Genomic DNA, 15,000 nt, shown 5'->3' on the forward strand with positions numbered 1-15,000 from the left:
TATTAGTTAGTTAGTTTGATGAGTTGTTATTATAATTTAATGTTGTAGTGTAGCAGCTCCAGCAGAGGGAGCTGTTGTGCTGCTTGACTCAGTGTATTATTATGAGTTATAGCATAGCAGTGATGTGAAGTTACTCTGCGTATCGGTAGTGCCAGTCTCCGCTGCTGGCATCCTGCTCAAACAGCACCGGCTTCCACTGCTCATTCTTCAGCTTCCTCTCTCGCGCACACTTCCTCTGAGCCTCCTCCAACACAAACTTCTCATTGGTCGCCTCTGTCTGGTCTTTATTCAGTATAGCGCGAGTCACATGCTGCCATAGTCTACAGAGAGACAGAGGGACAGAAAGACAGATGGACAGAAAGACAGACGGACAGAGAGAGAGATACAGAGGGAATAGAGTAAAAGATGCAAAGAGAGACAGAGAAAGATTTTGCGTGTGTGTGCATGCACTCTGAGTGTATCTGTGAGTGTGTGTGTGTATCCTCTCTGTGTGTGTGTGTGTGTGTGTATGCTCTGTGAATATATCTGTGAGTGGGTGAGTGTGTTCGCTGTGTGTGTGTATGCTCTGTGTGTGTGTGTATGCTCTATGTGTGTGTATCTCTGTGTGTGTATCTGTGTGTCTGTTGTGTGTGTGTATGCTCCGTGTGTGTGTGTGTGTGTGTGTGTGTATGTATGCTCTGTGTGTGTATGCTCTGTGTGTGCGTTGTATGTGTGTGTGTGTGCTCTGTGTGTTGTGTGTGTGTGTGTGTGTGTACCTCTCAGACTCAAAGTCCCCCTGTTCCTCCTGAGCGACAGTACATCGGGTCAGGCGGCTCTGACGGAGCTCCGGAGTTGGGTTCCAGAACGTCTCACATACACCTGACTTCTTATCGTTTATGAAGATCTCACTGTCCTGTGGGAAGGAACACACACCCAGGGGTTGCAGTGGAAGAAGAATCACCACCCTGCACTTCCGATACTTCTTCATGCAGGACTGCCTCCTCAGTTTCTGAACGGGCTTCAGTGTCCTGCTGGTGCAGTTGAAATTGTGCTTGCACATGCTCTCTGGGGGAAAGTTTGCCAGCTAAGACTCAGTGACTACGTTAACATGGACAGCAGTAATCTAATTATTGACCTTACTCTGATTAAGATAATATTGTGATTAAGGTGTTTACATGAGTCGATTTTAGAATACTCCAGTCATGTACTCGTTTTACATGTTATAGAACATAATTAGATTAATGGCACACTCCATTACGTCACCGCGCCACGCCGTCCGACGTTCCTCCAGAATTTCACGTCTTCGTTATGGTACTGTATACAGTTTTGGGTGTTTTTATTATTATTATTTTTTTTACGAACGCTTTAAGTGCAGTTAATTATTTGTCATGCTATATGTGCAAATAGACAACTGCTTGAAGCCGTGGGCTGCGTCTCAAACCGCCTAATTACCGTCTATATAGTAGCCGAGATACATGTATTTTTCCCCACTACAGGCCTATAGTAGGAAAGTATGCGGTTTGGGATGCAGCCGAACTCTCTTGTACGCCGTAAAACGTAAAACTGCCGTGTGTGATCGTGTCCTGTCGCAAAATGTGGTGAAAACTCTCACACGACGTTAATAATGTGATTAAGGTGTTTACATGTCTGTAATACACGTCCATAATGCGACTAAAACAGGAGTACTCCACCTGTCTTAATTCCATTAGAGCTTAATTCGATTATGACCTTAATCAGATTAAGGTAAGTAAAAATTGCTGTTTACATGGCAGTTTCTTAATCAAAGTATGGTCTTAATCGGATTAAGAGTGGATTATTGTTGTCCATGTAAATGCAGCAAGTGACTGCTTTTCACCCTTGCTAGATGCTGAGGGACATAAATGAGGTTAACGATGCCCCACTTGCCCTGATGTCCACCACAGACCCCCGCTTTGCCACACCCCATCATGTGTCACCATTGATATCATTCTGCTGCTACCTATGATCAAGTTCAAGTGGGTTCTGTTTTGGAGTCTGCTGGTGGTGGCTCCTGTACCTTCTGCCAGATGTAAGGAGGGTGAAAAGTCGGGTGTGAGAGGGGTGTGAGAGAGGGGAGAGGAGTGTGAGGGGTATGAGAGGGGTGTGAGAGGGGTGTGAGGGGTGTAAGAGGGGGGAGAGGGGTGTGAAGGGTGTGAGAGGAGTGTGGGGGTGTGAGGGGGGGAGGGGTGTGAGAGGAGTGTGGGGGGTGTGAGAGGAGTGAGAGGGGTGTGAGGGGGTTGTGAGCGGTGTGAGGGGATCATCTGCAGTACTACTAGTTTTGCGGATGCAATGTTATTGTAGGATTTTCAATTCAATGACATTTTATTTGTAAAGCGTGGTAAATAATCCACACCATGGTGGTGCGATACAGATATGAATGATGAGCAGCACTGTTCACACAGCGATCTTATGCACATCTGGAGGATTAAAAAGCCACACCCACTATATTTTGAAATATCAGAGCCTAAACATGTCTGTCTGCCAGGCTTCCAAGTCGAACTGTAAAATGTTTAGCAGTTACACGCACACTGAAGTTAATCAGAGAAGCTCTGTATCTCTTTAAAATTTCCACTGTGTTATGATACGCTTCACTGTGTCTCAAATCAAAAACCCTGAGCTTACGTTCAGAAGTACTGACTAATCCAGAAAATCCAGAAGGCTGGTGCACAAAAACGATGGTACGTATGTAACCGCCATTCTATGAATTTTGGATGACGAATTATGAATTATGAAGCTCTGGCGGTCATTTGAAAGTCACAGAACCACGGTTACATACGTAACCATCGTTCTATTTCATTTCTATTGACCACGGTGCTTTCAGCACCTGGATGAGTAATACCAACAAGATCACAAGGAAGTTCTACGTCCCCCTTAACAACGGCTGTGAAGCCAGGGAAAAAATGGCTGCAGTCACTGGGTTGTGCGAGATAACAATCACCCTATAATATCTTGCAAATGTGCAGGTTGATGTCCATGATGCAGCTGCACAAATATCTGAAAGAGGGACTCCTTGTAGGGCTCCCCATGAAGTAGACACACTCCTGGTTGAGTGACTTTGAACCTGAGAGGGGATCCGGAGACCACTGCCCTTATAGGCATAAACGATAGCATCTATAATCCATTTTGACAGACGCTGTTTGGACAAAGCCTGACCTCGCCTATACCCCATATGGCAGACAAACAGTGAATCTGACTGCCGGAATTCAGCCGTCGTTTGGATATAACACTTTAGTGCTCGCACTGGGCACAACAGGTTTGCACTCGACCCCTGCTCATCCTCCTGAGTTGGGGGCTCAAAGGCTGACAGACTGAGGGGCTGGTTCGTATAAGACGAAGAAAAGGTATTTGGGAGAAATGAAGGGTTCAGCCACAAAGTTATCCCTGTGTTTCCAGAACTCCAGTGTAGGCACTCTCGGCTTACTGATAAGGCGTGCGACTCACCTACTCGTCTAGCCGATGCCATGGCTAAGAGGAAAGCTGTTTTCATAGACAGCCACCTCAATTCTGACCTTTCTAGAGGTTAAAATGTTGGCTGACACAGTGCCTCTAATATGAGAAGCAAGTCCCAAGAGGATACTGGCTTTCATTGAGGAGGTCTCAGTCATTGAGCACCTTTAAGAAAGCGGGTCACAAGGGTGTGGGACCCAATCGTCACGCCATCTACTCTATTATGCATGGCTGAGATGGCAGCTATGTATACCTTGATGGTCGAGGCTGCAAGGCCTCCATCAAGACGTGACTGGAGAAAGCTGAGGATCACCAGTATGGAACAGCGTGTTGGTTCCTGATTTTGTGCTTGGCACCACTCAGAAAAAAGCTTCAATCTGTTAACGTACAACACATTGGTGGAAGGTGCACGGGAGTTGTGGATGGTCTGTAAAACTGCTGGATCAAACAGCCTAAGTAATGGCTCTGGCCCTTGAGAGGCCAGACCCAAAGTTGCAGCCAGGATGGGTTCGGGTGCCAGATTCGACCCTTCAGCTGTAAGAGGAGATCCTTCCTCACAGGGAAGCACCAAGGCTCCCTGTTTAGTAATCCATGTAGTATTGGGAACCACACCCTCCCTGGCCATTTGGGGGCTACTAGTAGCACCTTGTGATTGCCCCAAAGGATCCTGTCTAGGGATGGCAGTATTAACGGTAGTGGAGGGAAAGCATACAGCAGTCGATTTGGCCATGCATGGGCCTGTGCATCTTGGCCCAAGGGGCTTGTTGGTTACCCCAGGGGACAGTGTGTCATTGACAGTGAGGCAAAAAAGTCCAACCTCTGCCCTGCCATATCTGTGCCAGATCACTTGCACTACTTTGGGGTGCAGCTTCCACTTGCCAGGGTGGGGGCTGTGGTCAGTACTTCTCTGCGAGAAGGTATGGCCCCTAAGGGAATCCCCTGGGTAAAATATGCTTTTCTCCTCCATGGGCACAGGCACCTTAGGCAACTGGCAGTGACTCTGACCAGCTTGTGCCTGTGTTGAGTGGGATGCAAGCCGAGGTCGTTCAGCCAACTCTGGAGAGGCCGTAATGATAGAAGGCCCAAAGGGACCACTGATGAGACTGCTGTGAGCATACCTAACAGTCTCAGAAATGCTTTGAGGGCCAGAGCCCTGCCTATTCTGAAGCAACTGATGAACTGGAGGATGTTACTGACTCACCGTTGAGAGGGGGTATCAACCGTGAGTACAACTGGATGCCAATAAACACTATTCGCTGACTGGGCATCAGAGAGCTCTTTCCATAATTCACTGTAAGCCTTAGCTTGGAAACATGGGAGACCAGCAATGCTGATTTTCTGAGGGCATCTACCCTTGACTGGGAAGAGATCAACCAGTCGTCCAGGTAAAGGAAAATTCGCATCTCCCTGGCCTGCAATGGCGACAGTGCCGCTGCTACAGACCTGGTGAAGACCCTTGGAGCCAGTGCGATCCCGAACGGGAGCACACAAAACTGGTAAGCCCTTCCCTAGAAGGCAAAACGGAGGAATTACCTGTGCAGGGGCACGATTGGAGCATGAAATATGCATCTTTCAGGTTGATGGTTGTAAATGAATTGTTCTGCCTGGTGCCTTGCAGCACGTCCACTGTACGTAGCCTGTGGAACTTGAAAACCTTGAGTTGTGTGTTCAGAGGTCTTAAATCCAGTATGGGGCGAAATCCGCCGTCTTTCTTTGCGATAATAAAATAAGTGTAATAGAATCCACTGTTCTGTAAAGCGCTGTCTAATTTCTCGATGGCAGCCTTCTTAGAGCCCAGATCTCCTGGTGTAGGGCCTTGTTTGGGTCCTTGACTAAGGTCATTTTGACTCCCTGGAACCTCGGCGGTCGACATCTGAATTGAATGTTGTAGCCCTGTGACAGGGTTGATACAAGCTTGGGGTCTGATGTAAGCACTTCCCAGCATCTGAGCTGCTGGTTGGTGAAGCACCCGACCACGGGAGTGGTACAGGCACTGTCTACCCCTTTGCCCCTTATAATTTCTGGAGGGGCGACGGCTACAAGGGTGACAAAGGTGGCAACAGACGGCTCTATATTGGGCATGTAGTCAAGGCCATGGTTGGATGCATCCTGCATATTAGCTACTGCTCTACAGTCTGTCGGTAGTTGTGAGAAACGTCATCTGCCCAGCACCTCTGCAGTTCCTCTATATATGGAGCTAAGGGTAGGACACAGAGAGCTGCGGACTGAGAGGTCTTCCTGAAAAAAGAACTCTGAGGAGTCACCTGGACAGGTGCTGCATCTAACCACAGACATGCCAAGGCAATTTTTACCACAGGCCTGACTTATGTCTGACTGGTCTCCGAGCCTTTCAGTGTACTGTGGCTCGTCCCCTGCGAATTGGGATGAGATGAATGGGAGCTTTCACCTCCTCGTCATAACGTCCCCCGATAACTAGGCTCTCCAAGGCCCTAGTGTAAAGTGCATCCTCCTCCTGGGTCTCAAAGGCTGATGACAGTATTGAAGGTAGCACCCTGGGAGGAGACTGCCATGCAGCTGCAGCGGGACCACTAGCAGGCTTTGCACTGGGTGGTTGCAGATTAAGGAGGAGAGACTTAATCTCTGCAAACTCAGAAGCCAAGGTGTCTACCTTCTGGGCTAGGGGATCTATCTTTCTGTGATTCCCCTTACCAGGGGCCCCCCGCGAATCGGTCTTATGGCGGTTATGAGTGCTGGGAGCCATGGCCTGTGTAGGATGCAGTTGAGTGCTCAACCTGTCCTTTAGCTGGGCCAGCCTGGCTGCCCGTGCTGCTAAGCTCATGGAGCTGCAGTTCATGCCTGCCATCTCAGTCAATCCCTCTCTTAAGTGGTCAACCTCCAGGCAAGAGGGATATCTCTCATGGCCATCCTCTTGTTCCAGAGGGGCCAGGCAATCAATACATGTCATAAACATGGGTACCAGCAGTAATTACTATCCATGTGGTTTTCCGCACAAAGAGAGAAATATATACACTTTGCCATATCTCTGCAAATAATTAAAGAAATCCACAAACTAAATAACGGGGACGAAAAACAATCACCTGTTTTGATCACCCCCCTTCAAGGAGCGTTGTGTAGCCTGTCCTACCACAACGAGTCAGTTATGAGAATTAAACAATAATAATATTGGGAAATGATCCCTCTATGATAACTATGCACTGTGATGCGATACGGTGCAGTTAAGAGCGAACACGCTCACACTATAGCCAATAATTAAATAAATTCAGGAACTATTTTTGTCTCGTGACCGCATTCATAAATCAAGCAAATCCACATGGGGTCATGAGCCTGGTTATAGAGGAAACTCTATAGGAAAAACTTCTCAGAGTGATGCGATCCAAACCAGATAGACCTCAGACAGTTACATGAGGTGTCTGAGGTTGAGAGGCTAAACCCCCATGAGGACCTGCTCACACACTCCCAAATAAAATCCTAAACTATAAATTATGGAAAACTATTATAACTGCTGGAGTGGACCAACAGGCATAAACACCACACACACACACACACACACTTACCCAGTGACCCTCCAGTGTAGCCAGCACTTCCTTCCCCAGTTTAATCTTCCCGCTGATCTGATTCACACTGTCACTACTGCCAAGAAATGGCTGATGGGGAGAGACAGAGTGATGCATTACAGCACAAGAATGATAACCCCCGCCATCCCCCCCTACCCCCCACACACACCTTTAGTTTGAACTCCAGTTGTGCACTGTATCCTGTTTTCTCACACATAATGGTGACCTGACCTGCAAGCTCCAGTGTCATCGTCCCATACAGGATACCTGAAACACACACACACACACACATACACAGTGAGGCTGTCTTCATGGATACTATGCATATGTGTATGTGAGTGTAAGTGTGCGTGTTACCTTTGCAGTGTGCATATGGCATGTTCATGATGTAATCTTCTCCTCGGTTTAGGAAGGTCAGTCTTGCTTCTCCATCCAAAATGGCCGACAGAGAATTTCCTGAAAGTGAAACAAAAACACACATATGAAATAACACACACACACACACACACACACACAGACACACACAATAAAAGAGTTAAAGAAAGAAGAGACATTGTGAATACCGTAGAACTTTGACTTGGCCAGGATGCTGCCGCTCAGACAGAATCCATCTTTCCTGTTACTGACATAGAATGCAGAAACTGGAGGATGATGAGATACCTGAAGGAGAAAGAGAACACACCTCAGAGGCAGTACAGTGTGTGTGTGTGTGTGTGTGTGTGTGTGTGTGTGTGCGTGTATACCTGCTCTGAGATGTAAAATGTTTTGCTGTTGGTCTTTGGGTGAATCCACATGCAGCGAAATGTTTCTCCTATGATGGGGTTGTATGGTTTCTTCAGACCCTATTAAACACACACACACACACACACACACACTTAAGCCACATGTGGAAATGGTGTCTGTAATCTGCACTGCTGAGCTGAAAAGACTCTTTACTTTTGGTTTCTTGTAGAATCCAGAGATGTACCACTTCACCACCTTCTTCATGCGGTTGTAGGCATTTTCCTCTACTGCGGCTCTGAACAGAGAGAGAAACATCCCATCAAACACACACACACACACACACACACACACACACACACACACACAATTAACCCAATAAAACCCAACTAAAACTCTACAACACCCTTAAACCAAATCAAACTAATAAAGAACTCTCAATCTAAAAGCTTCAACAAATTCACCAAATGAACCGAACATAAACCAGTAACGTGGTGCTCTCATCCAGCTGAATAGCAAAGTCTCAGTCTCAGCTATGAGCTGTTCACCGTATTGTCACTAAGAGGAATTAGTTTTAGCTTTTCAGATGCCTTTTCATGCAGAACTGTATTAACTCTGTCTAGTGCAGCAGGTAATATTAATCTCCCTGCAATTGTATGTATTGCTTTTACTTTGTCAACACGATACGACACTTTATAAGATACTGAGTGCAATTTGTGATTGTGTGTTATGCTTCTGCTGAGTACCTGATCTGATGAGTGATGAACGGTTTGTCTGCCAGATCGGCATGGCGTGTACTTAAATGTCTTTCCAAATTTGCTGGTTTCAAACTTTCATTTGCCAACTTTCTCTTTGCAGGGGAAGCACTGCTACGCTGTTTGCATGCATCGCCTTCGCTATCTTTTTTTAAAAAGTGTACGAGCTGATTGATTGCATGTACGTGGGTCAGGTGACACAGGTGGAGTATTTATTTTGCATGTATTTGAATGATTTTTCAGTGTGCTTCTATTCAGTTATTATTACTATTATTATTATTACTATTATAAAACTGAATTAATTATTTTAGTAACATTTTCCTTAAATCATACTGGCGACTCATTTTTTAATTCTCGCGACCCAGGGTTTGAAAACCGCTGCTCTAGGGGTATCCTCCGGGTACTCTGGTTTCCTCCCTCAGTCCAAAGACTGAATGGGTTTGTGAATGTGTGTGATTGTGCCCTGCGATAGGTTGGTACCCCGTCCAGAGTGTCCCCCACCTCGTGCCCCATGCCCCCTGGGATAGACTCTGGGATCGCCGCCACCCTTGTGTAGTTTAAGCGGTACAGATAATGGATGGATGGATTTATTAATTGTGTTGTTCCTATTTTATTTTATTCTGTATTAATCTTATATGGATTTGATTCTATTGTGCAGCACTTTGGTTGATACTTGGCTTATGGAACAGTCAGAGTTGAGATTTCACTGAGATGTTCCTCTGGGGTCCTGGAAAAAAGGAGTCTTGGGAACTGATTGGATGAGATTTGTACAGCTTGCTTACTAGTTAATTTAGGACTAGATGGGGACTGACAAACAAACCAGTGTCCACTTTATATGATCTTGGTAGCAGAAACTTTCCAGGTAAGGTCACATGACTGTGGCCATGGGGAGATAAGGTTCAGGCCATGCAGCACCTCCCTCTCTCCTTGCATACTTTCCCCTGGAACAATTTTGTGGCAATACCTTTGAGAATGCTTTTGACCAAGTCACCACAAGTTCAATGTTTGAGCTGGAGATGAAGTAACTTTTCACCAACACCATTAATAATTAGATGCAAAAACTATACAAGTTAAACAGATGGTAATTGGGAATGAGAATAATCAAGGAGTGACTGGAACATCTACATTGTACTTGTGCCCAAGTCACAATGTGTTTGTGTGTGGACTCCTGCACTGTAAGCACGGTTTCTAAATTGTATGCCTATCTGATGCTGTGTGTGTGTGCTCACTCACTCAGACATGAAGTCAGCATGGTAGTAGTAATCAGACAGTTTATCCAGGAATGATCTGGGCTCCAGGATGAAGGTGGGCAAAACCACTTTGGACAGATCCATTCCGGGCCGAACCTGCTTCAGCAGCGTCCAGATCAGAGACTTATTCTCCTCAGATACTGTCTCTGTCTGAGATGCCTCACCCGCCTGCAGAGACACACACACACACACATGCACACACACACACGCATGCACGCACGCGCACACACACACATACACACAGACACCATTAATGGACAGACTGTTTCACATGTCATCTACACAAATCATTAACAAAACACACACACACAAACAAATATACACGCATTTACACACACACGCAAACACATATACACACACATATACACACACATATACACATACACACACATAAACACACATATACACACACACAAACATACATATACACACACACACACACACACACACACATATACACACACATAAACACACATATACACATACACATATACGCACACAAACACACATAAACACACATATATACACACACACACATATACATATATATACACACACACAAACATACATATACACACATATACACACACACCTCGCCTAGCTCCTCATGGCTCTGCTCCACGTAAAGAGTTTCCCTCAGTGTGTCGTGCTCCAGATCCGCATACAAGTCTTCCTGTCTTTCACTGGTGTCACTGTCGCTCTCTTCACTCTTCTCCCACTCGTCCTGCTCAATCTCTCTATCTGACTTATCGGAGTTCAGCTCATCCTTAAACTGGTCACTTTCACTAGAAAGAGGGATCACACTCATTTATCCTGTGATCATTACACTTGTTTAACTTTTGTTTGGTTACACCTGGTGTACTTTTGCACTTGGGGTCCTGATCTAGGGGTCTTGATCTAGGGGTCCTGATCTAGGGGTCTTGATCTAGGGGTCCTGATCTAGGGGTCGTGGCCTGCATAAGGTTTGGCCCTCATAAGAGCGGGATCTCAGTTGGTGAGAGTCAGGGTTTGGAGTTTTAACTTTTCCTGTACCTATATTCATGCCTCATTTGACAAAAGTACTGTTTCTCTTTAAAATTCATGAAGGTTTTGCATGAGATTAAGTTGATGGCATTATAACTAATCTATATTATTAGCAGTATTACCAGCACCGGAAGATAAAAAATTCAAAGTTCCGGTACAAAAGACTTTTGGTCTGGGTCTGTGTGTCAGTAGGTTAGGTGTTGATCTGGGTCACAGAAATGTGATCTTCACTGGACTCTTTAAGGATTTGGTCTAGGTCCTGTTCTAGGTCTCAAGCATTATTGGCTTGGTGTGAGTCTAGGTCTTGTTGTAACAGGCTATGATCTTCATCAGGGACGGTGTCTCAGGAGCTAAGGACTTAGTCTGGGTGCTGGGATTAGATGAAGAAGATCTGATTCTTCCAGTTTATTGTGTCCATCTGGGTCTAAAGAAGTATGGTCTTGGTCTATGGTTAAAAGTCTGTTTCTATGGTGGTGTGATCTTAGTCCCTGAGCTGGGTCTAAAGATGTGTGGCTGTGTCCCTGAGCTGGGTCTAAAAGGGTGTGGCTGTGTCCCTGAGCTGGGTCTAAAGGGGTGTGGCTGTATCCCTGAGCTGGGTCTAAAGGGGTGTGGCTGTATCCCTGAGCTGGGTCTAAAAGGGTGTGGCTGTATCCCTGAGCTGGGTCTAAAGGGGTGTGGCTGTATCCCTGAGCTGGGTCTAAAGGGGTGTGGCTGTATCCCTGAGCTGGGTCTAAAAGGGTGTGGCTGTATCCCTGAGCTGGGTCTAAAGGGGTGTGGCTGTATCCCTGAGCTGGGTCTAAAAGGGTGTGGCTGTATCCCTGAGCTGGGTCTAAAGGGGTGTGGCTGTATCACTGAGCTGGGTCTAAAGGGGTGTGGCTGTGTCCCTGAGCTGGGTCTAAAAGGGTGTGGCTGTATCCCTGAGCTGGGTCTAAAGGGGTGTGGCTGTGTCCCTGAGCTGGGTCTAAAAGGGTGTGGCTGTATCCCTGAGCTGGGTCTAAAGGGGTGTGGCTGTATCCCTGAGCTGGGTCTAAAGGGGTGTGGCTGTGTCCCTGAGCTGGGTCTAAAAGGGTGTGGCTTTCATCCTAAGCATCAGCTGTGGTCTGGGTATAAAGTCGTGTGGTATTGTGTGTGTGTGTGTGTGTGTGTGTGTTCTTACTGCAGGTTGTGTGATCTCAGCAGGCTGTAGAAGTTAATTTGTGCATGTTCAGTTGTTTCTTCTTTTCCCTCGCGGATCATCGTCCTCTTTAGCAGACTGGAACATTTAAGAGCCAGTTCAAGAGCATCCATCCAGCAACGACCTACACACACACACACACACACGTGTACATGCGCACACAAATACCACAATCAGATATAATAGTATTGTGTTTAACTCTGTGGTTGTGTGTGTATATATATCAGTGTGTGTGTCTGTGTGTAGGGGGGATATCTACTGGTGTGTGTGTACACTATGTGTGTGTATATCAGTGGTGTGTGTCTGGGGATGTATATTGGTGCGTGTGTGTGTGTGTGTATCTGTGATGTGTGCCTTACCATCTGACTCTGAAGCAGCTCTGAATATGAGGTGACTACTGGGTAGAGGCTGAGTGATAGAACCAACAGTCTCTCCTTTGGGGCCCTGGCACAAACACACACACACAAACACACACACACACACACACACACACACACACAATTACATAATCCACAGGTGATTACCATGAAAACGTCACTGATATTTTGAGAGTTGTGTGGGGTTTGTGGGGAGTGTGTGAAGGGTGTATGAGGAATGTGTGAGGAGTGTGTGTGGGGTGTGTGGGGAGTGTGTGAGGGGAGTGTGAGGTTTACAAGGTGTGTGTGAGGAGTGTGTAAGGGGTGTGTGAGGTGTGTGGGGTTTATATTATAGTATAATATTGTATATATAGTATAATATAGCATAATATTGTATAAAACAGTACAATATAGTAAGTTATAGTCTAATATAGTATAATATTGTGTAATATAATATAATAGTGTATAATATAGTATATTATAGCATAATATTGTATAAAACAGTATATTATAGTAAATTATAGTATAATATAGCGTATTATAGTATAATATTCTATAATATAGTATAATATTCTTTGGACAGAAATGAGGAGTTTTAATGTCACTGCTATCATCCAACAAGATCAAAAATGTCCTTAAAGGCCTTCATTTTGCTATTCAACTCTCCGCTCAACTCCACTAGCCAGGTTACCATTCTGCGTGACAGTCTAATGTTTTCGAAATTCATCTTAAGGTTAATTAGAGTTGCTTCAATCGTACAGTCCTCCGAAACTGTCCTTCTGAAAAAGACCTGCTATGTTTGGTATTTTGTGCAACAAGATGTAGCTTGCTTTAGCTGTATTCTCCTGAGACAAACAAAAATGTTCTGATGAGTAAATTTGTCTCTAGTGTAGCAGCTTTGTCCCTCGCATGAGTAGACACGTTCTGAGCATTTTTAGCGTACTTACCTGAGAGATGCCTTCCAAATCTCTATTCTTTGCAGACAGCAAGTTTCCTGAGATATTAGGCATAAGGCCTTAGGTATGATAGAAGTGAAAAAGTACTTATTGGTCGAATGTTTATTTGCACAGTCAGACCTCTGTATGGGTTACAATAAAGCACATATGCCACCTAGTGGGTTGTTTGAATTACTGCAGGATTGTAAGAATAGGAACAGAATGAAAAATCTGAAAAAAGACTGCAGTTTGCCCATGAGTGACATAGATGCACAACCCTGATCCTTTGCCGGTAAAAGCAGTTATCTTTCGGCCCTGAATGTTATCGCTCCATCCAGCTGAACGTCCGAGTCTGGAATGTTGTCATGTTCCAGTAAAAACTTAAACACAACAGTCTCCAATTTATAATAAGAGATAGAATAAAAATAAGGAAGACAGTCTCTTATTTCTCTCCATGTGGACAGCCTGTGTTATGTAGAGTGTGTGTGTGTGTGTGTGTGTGTGTGTGTGTGGATAGAGTACCTTGGTGGCCCATATGGACTGCTCCAACGGGTGGAACAGTTTAAAGCAGAAACCGTTTTTCTTTGAAGGCCTCTCGATGAGTTCGCACGCGCTCAATAGCACCGTCCCCACCCACTGATCACTTTTCTGACTCTTATAGATCAGTAACACACCTGGCTTCAACACACACCACAGCTTTGTCCAGCTCTTCAGAGAGCCACGGATCTGTCTCACACACACACACACAAAAAATCTTTATTCGAATCTATTCTAATCTAATTATACATACTGATACACCTATGATGATTAGGTGACTGACTGAACATCCATCCACCTGCCACCTGTCCAAACACACACACACACACTCCCAAACACACTCACCTTGAGCCAGTCGGCCATGACAACGACTGAGGGATCAGTGATTGTGCTCAGCAGCTCTTTAGTTGCTCGCTTCTTCTCCTCCCTATAGTTCTTCTTCTGGACCTACATACACACACACACACACAGTCACATCAGCACCCTTCTGTTCCTCACCCATCCACTAATTCCCCTTCCTGATTTGTTTGCATTCTTGGCAGTAAGTTTAAGTCGTCGTGAGACTCCACATGGTGTGTCTTCTGGTGAGGGAAGAGATTGTAACCCTGCTATAGAAGCTTAAGTGTTTTGGGATCATATTCACAAATGATGAGCAAAATGAGCGTGAGATTGGGACGGATCAGGTCAGAGGCAGGATGCTGGGAGTAGGGTGTAAGGAGTAGGGAGTAGGGAATAGAGAGTAGGGAATAGGGAGTAGGGTGAAGGGAGTAGGGAGTAGGGTGAAGGGAGTAGGGTGTAGGGAATAGAGAGTAGGGAGTAGGGAATATAGAGTAGGGTGAAGGGAGTAGGGAGTAGGGAATAGAGAGTAGGGAATAGGGAGTAGGGAATATAGAGTAGGGTGAAGGGAGTAGGGAGTAGGGAATAGAGAGTAGAGAATAGGGAGTAGGGTGTAGGGAGTAGGGTGAAGAGAGTAGGGTGAAGGGAGTAGGGTGAAGAGAGTAGGGTGAAGGGAGTAGGGTGAAGGGAGTAGGGAGTAGGGAATAGAGAGTAGGGTGTAGGGAGTAGGGTGTAGGGAATAGAGAGTAGGGAGTAGGGTGAAGGGAGTAGGGAGTAGGGTGAAGGGAATAGAGAGTAGGGAATAGGGAGTAGGGTGAAGGGAGTAGGGAGTACGGTGAAGGGAGTAGAGAGTAGGGAGTAGAGAGTAAGGTGTAGGGAATAGAGAGTAGGGAATAGGGAGTAGGGTGTAGGGAATAGAGAGTAGGGAATAGAG

General features: G+C 45.7%; 1 protein-coding gene across 7 annotated transcripts in view; it reads right to left on the minus strand.

Moving 5' to 3' along the window:
* The window catches only part of osbpl8 (oxysterol binding protein-like 8), a 50,407-nt gene that overhangs the window by 3,713 nt on the left and 31,694 nt on the right, over positions 1 to 15,000 (minus strand). For all 7 annotated transcript variants that reach the window (XM_053650157.1, XM_053650159.1, XM_053650158.1 and 4 more), the window contains 14 exons: positions 14,076 to 14,177; positions 13,716 to 13,919; positions 12,262 to 12,346; positions 11,885 to 12,026; positions 10,298 to 10,490; positions 9,689 to 9,873; positions 7,917 to 7,998; positions 7,724 to 7,822; positions 7,544 to 7,640; positions 7,338 to 7,436; positions 7,150 to 7,247; positions 6,981 to 7,070; positions 756 to 892; positions 135 to 320 (listed from right to left, as the gene is read on the minus strand). In XM_053650157.1, the coding sequence (XP_053506132.1) occupies positions 135 to 320; positions 756 to 892; positions 6,981 to 7,070; positions 7,150 to 7,247; positions 7,338 to 7,436; positions 7,544 to 7,640; positions 7,724 to 7,822; positions 7,917 to 7,998; positions 9,689 to 9,873; positions 10,298 to 10,490; positions 11,885 to 12,026; positions 12,262 to 12,346; positions 13,716 to 13,919; positions 14,076 to 14,177 (1,799 nt within the window). The remainder of the gene's footprint in view (positions 1 to 134; positions 321 to 755; positions 893 to 6,980; positions 7,071 to 7,149; positions 7,248 to 7,337; positions 7,437 to 7,543; positions 7,641 to 7,723; positions 7,823 to 7,916; positions 7,999 to 9,688; positions 9,874 to 10,297; positions 10,491 to 11,884; positions 12,027 to 12,261; positions 12,347 to 13,715; positions 13,920 to 14,075; positions 14,178 to 15,000) is intronic.

Source organism: Ictalurus furcatus, chromosome 19, assembly GCF_023375685.1.
Source record: "Ictalurus furcatus strain D&B chromosome 19, Billie_1.0, whole genome shotgun sequence".
Taxonomy (NCBI): Eukaryota; Metazoa; Chordata; class Actinopteri; order Siluriformes; family Ictaluridae; genus Ictalurus; species Ictalurus furcatus.